At 35.0% G+C, this 3828-nt stretch overlaps 1 protein-coding gene across 2 annotated transcripts; it reads right to left on the minus strand.

Annotated features, from left to right (window-relative positions):
- Positions 2084-3759, minus strand: LOC109946633. 2 transcript variants are annotated; one of them, XM_020555052.1, is made up of 3 exons: positions 3411-3759; positions 2759-3046; positions 2084-2519 (listed from the first exon to the last, which is right to left on the minus strand). In XM_020555052.1, coding segments are annotated over exons 1-3 (510 nt in total). In that variant the 5' UTR covers positions 3632-3759; the 3' UTR covers positions 2084-2518. The 2 variants fall into 2 exon arrangements, with proteins under 2 accessions (XP_020410641.1, XP_020410640.1); XM_020555051.1 differs by lacking the exon at positions 2084-2519 and having other exon boundaries at positions 2553-3046.

Raw genomic sequence — 3828 nt, forward strand, 5'->3', positions numbered from 1 at the left:
GTGCATAGAGTAATTGGACTCCCTCGGCTTTATGGGGCTCCTGCCATTGTTGACAATAGGGCTACTGTTACTAAAACTTGTGGTTTTTCCCTTTTTATAAAATTCTTATTCAAAACTTTTAGATATAAAAAAAATATATAAAATAAATACTAAACAGTAAAGTAAAATAAAGAGCCAAGTAAACAAATAAATAAAACGAGTTAAGATTAAGAAAGCAAGCCTGGTATAGTGGAAGCACGTCAAAGACGCTGTCCTAAAGCCTTTGTAGCCTCCCTACGTGCAGGTAATGACGGTCTACAAGACTCCAAGATACGACCCCAATACGTAGGCTTAAGATCCGATATGAGCACGTTCACAGTCGGATAGAAAACTCCAAGCCACAGAACCGTTGCCCAAAAATAATATAGAAAGTATGGAATATGTGAAAGTATGAGAATAGAGAAATCTGATTGTAGTATATGAAATGTGAAGGAGGAGTGGCCTTTTATAGGCATCCAAAACTCGTAACCTCCAAACACATTTAACCATAAAAGTTGGTGGTGGCAATGAATAGAAAATAAAAACTGAAAATTAAACAATTTGTAACTCCTATAATAAATAAAAGAAACCAACCAAAAATTAAAACAGAAAATAAAACGTTTTAAAATTTAAAATCCTTTCAAATAATAACAGCTACTAATTATATTGGCCGTGTTTGTGTTTAAATAGCTTGAGAAAATTTGAAGTTTCACGCCCACAAAGAGAATTCTTACAAGATTTGATGACCTTAAACATGGTGCAAGTTAAAAGAACAGTAGGGTTGGTGGTCCTTTGATTTCTACCCCGCGGCTGTCGATTTTTTTATTTTTTTTAATCTGTTGTTTCATCCTTGGTTATATTAGCCACGGGCCTCGGCAGCTTCTTTCTTTTCTCTGCAATTCCATCTTAATTTTTGTCGTGCATGACAAAGTTGACCTTAAATTGCTTGGCGTTTTCGATAAAAAAACAGTTTATTCGATGCACGTTCTCAACACGCCTTTTTCCTTTGTCAATAAGTAAGGTTGCCGGTCTAGTTCTTTCGATTGATGGAGCTCATGGTAAGAATTTAGATGACTTCATTTTCGTCAATTCACATCAGTTGCCTTTCCCAATCTGTCTTGATGAGATTGGACAAATAACTTTAATGGACCAATGCGCGCAAGCCATATGATTTTATCTTGGTATGACAAGAATATTTATATGATTTTTGGCACCGACCATGTATAGAAGAACAAATTTGATAAAAGCTTCCTTACCAAAAATGGCTGTTAGAGATTGCTTGTAATAGGTGTTTTGAATTATTTAGTGTCGTCAAATCAAGTCACATAATGCACATGTGAGGTTGCCGGCCTAGTTCTTTTCCTTTGTCCTTTAAAATTTTTCGTCAAATCAAGTCACATAATGCACATGTGATTTTTAAGGGCATTTATATCAATCACTATATATATATATAGAAAATTTAAAAACTAACAGAATTTAATTTTAAATGAAAAAAATATGTAGGAAAACTAACCAAATAATTTCACAAACTTCCCCACCTCCTTCCAACACCAATTCGCCCTCACCAAAATAAAGTGAACATTTTCTCTCTGAAATTGAGTTATTCTTTGTCGATGGTTGAGGCCAATCTTCATCTTTCTTCTTCGTTTTGTTTTTTCTCAAAATTTTGGTGTTAGTTGCTTCACTAGGCTTGGATCTCATACGTCCTGCCTCTTAAAATTTCTTCACAACACATCACAGGAAGATGAATTTAGAAACTGTAGATCATTGCGTCTTAAAATTTGTTCACTACTCTACACATCCCCTTCAATATGATGGTAGATTGACCTTGCGAAGGCCATATCTAAAGGAAAAGCAAACAGAGCCATGCCACTAGAATACAGATTTTTGTTTTGTAAATTTTTTATTAAGTTATTCGGTGTTGATTTTTCAATTTAAAAAATGTGTTTGGAAATCTTGTTGGCTCAATCACTTTCCTTTCTTTGTTTCTACTCTTCTACAATTTTTTTTTGGGAGCTTTAGTAATATACCCAAAATAGAACCTGAAATTATAAAAAAACTCTATATAAAATATACTTTAGAAACACACCCAAAAATTATTTACTATCTAAAAAATGAGTGTTGAAGTTCCTATAAATTACATCTCTGCCATTGATTAACTTAAAACAAGCCCAATACAAAAAACTAAAAAAAAAAACCCAAAATAAGCCCAGCAAGTCCAACTCATATTTGACCACCAAAAAAAAAAAGAAAAGCCCAGGAAACCCGAAGTACGTTATTAATACCATATCATAGAAGTACATTATTAATACCATGTCATAAAAATACATTGTTAATAACATGTCATAGAAGTACAATGTTAATATTATTTCATAGAAAAACATTGTTAATACCATTTCATGCAAAAAACTCAAGCAAGACATCCGATATCCTTTGCAAAAACCACCTTCAATTGTCCATAGTTTCACCAGAAACAATCGCAAAGGCCAAAGGAAATAGCTCTACAAGGGAAAAAAAAAAAAGTACACTGTTAATATTATGTCATAGAACTTTCTTCCTAGTAAAAATCACATTATGCATATCATAAACTTCAAGTGCACAGCTATATATAGAGCAAAATATATAGCATGCTTTGTTACTGAAAATATGTTAACACTATGTCATAGAAGTACACTGTTAATACTATGTCATATAAATCAACTCAGTTGTAGGGTATGAACAGTATAACAATTGTTCATACCACTTACTGGAAGCTAACAACATCATTTCATTCCTGCCACCATCAGAATCAGCATATTTGTGAGGAGAGAAAGAGCCGCCGGACAAGACTTCAGAGTAGGATCCAGTAGCATATGAAGCTTGTTTCAGATACATCATCATTTTGGCGGGGGGTTCAGGATAAGAAGCAAGTTTCTCATCCCCTGCATAGGAGGGGTTCAACAAGTTTTGGTTGCTTAAATTTTGAAATATGTAGCCATAGCTTGGTTGGTTGGTTCCTCTGTCTCCAAAGCCAAAGCCTTGAGTTAACCTGCGACAAAATCCAAATTACCAATCTTGCTCATAAACAAATTAACATTGTAGATCAATCACAGATTGCTAACATAGAAAATAAGAAACTCATAAAAAAGAAAGCCTAACCAAAATTACCAAAAGCAAAACCAGCAAAATGAAAAGGAATCACAGCGTGATCAAAAGAACAGAAGCCAAATTTAACCCAAATATCAAAATGTTCTTCTTCTTCTTTTCCGGATCATCAGAAGTATGTAGTGAACATGATAACACAAGAAATTAATATCAAGCCCTGAAATTCCATTCCATTCCATTCCATCACAAAGAAGAATAGTAACATAATTAATTAAAATAAAATCAACATGGGATCTTTTGAAGTGTACCTGAAAGGTGTGGTTTGCGAATGAATTGTGAAGTAAAAATAGATGGATAAAAGAGAAGAGAAATTGAGGCAAAGTCCTCCACCTCCTCGTCCTCCCTCCCGAACTGGAGACAAACGCCGGAGTCGTCGGAAACGGCGTCGGAAAACTCGAAATCTACAGACCTTTCCGAGCTCGCAGCGACATCGTGAGTGGCTGAGGTGGTTGTGATTTAGCCCAGACATGATCGGCGGCCCTGGCCGGTACTTTTCCGATCAGTCTCACAGTTGGCCGTGGTTGGACCACCAAGATCGCCGGCCAACCTGGTTTCCGCAAAGGGAGAGAGACGAAAGAGAGAGCCCCCAAAGTTTTGAAAAAAAACTAATTTAATACTAAAAGGGTAATAAAAGTATTTCATTTAACTAATTAAACTAAAAAAATT

Source organism: Prunus persica, chromosome G1 (assembly GCF_000346465.2).
Source record: "Prunus persica cultivar Lovell chromosome G1, Prunus_persica_NCBIv2, whole genome shotgun sequence".
NCBI classification, from domain to species: Eukaryota; Viridiplantae; Streptophyta; class Magnoliopsida; order Rosales; family Rosaceae; genus Prunus; species Prunus persica.

Excerpts from the sequence above, each read along its gene's own strand:
- LOC109946633 (XM_020555051.1), bottom strand. The coding sequence starts at position 3,631 with ATGTCTGGGCTAAATCACAACCACCTCAGCCACTCACGATGTCGCTGC. Across the intron at positions 3,047-3,410 it reads TCGCAAACCACACCTTTCAG|GTTAACTCAAGGCTTTGGCT; the intron begins GTACACTTCAAA and ends ATTTTGTCGCAG.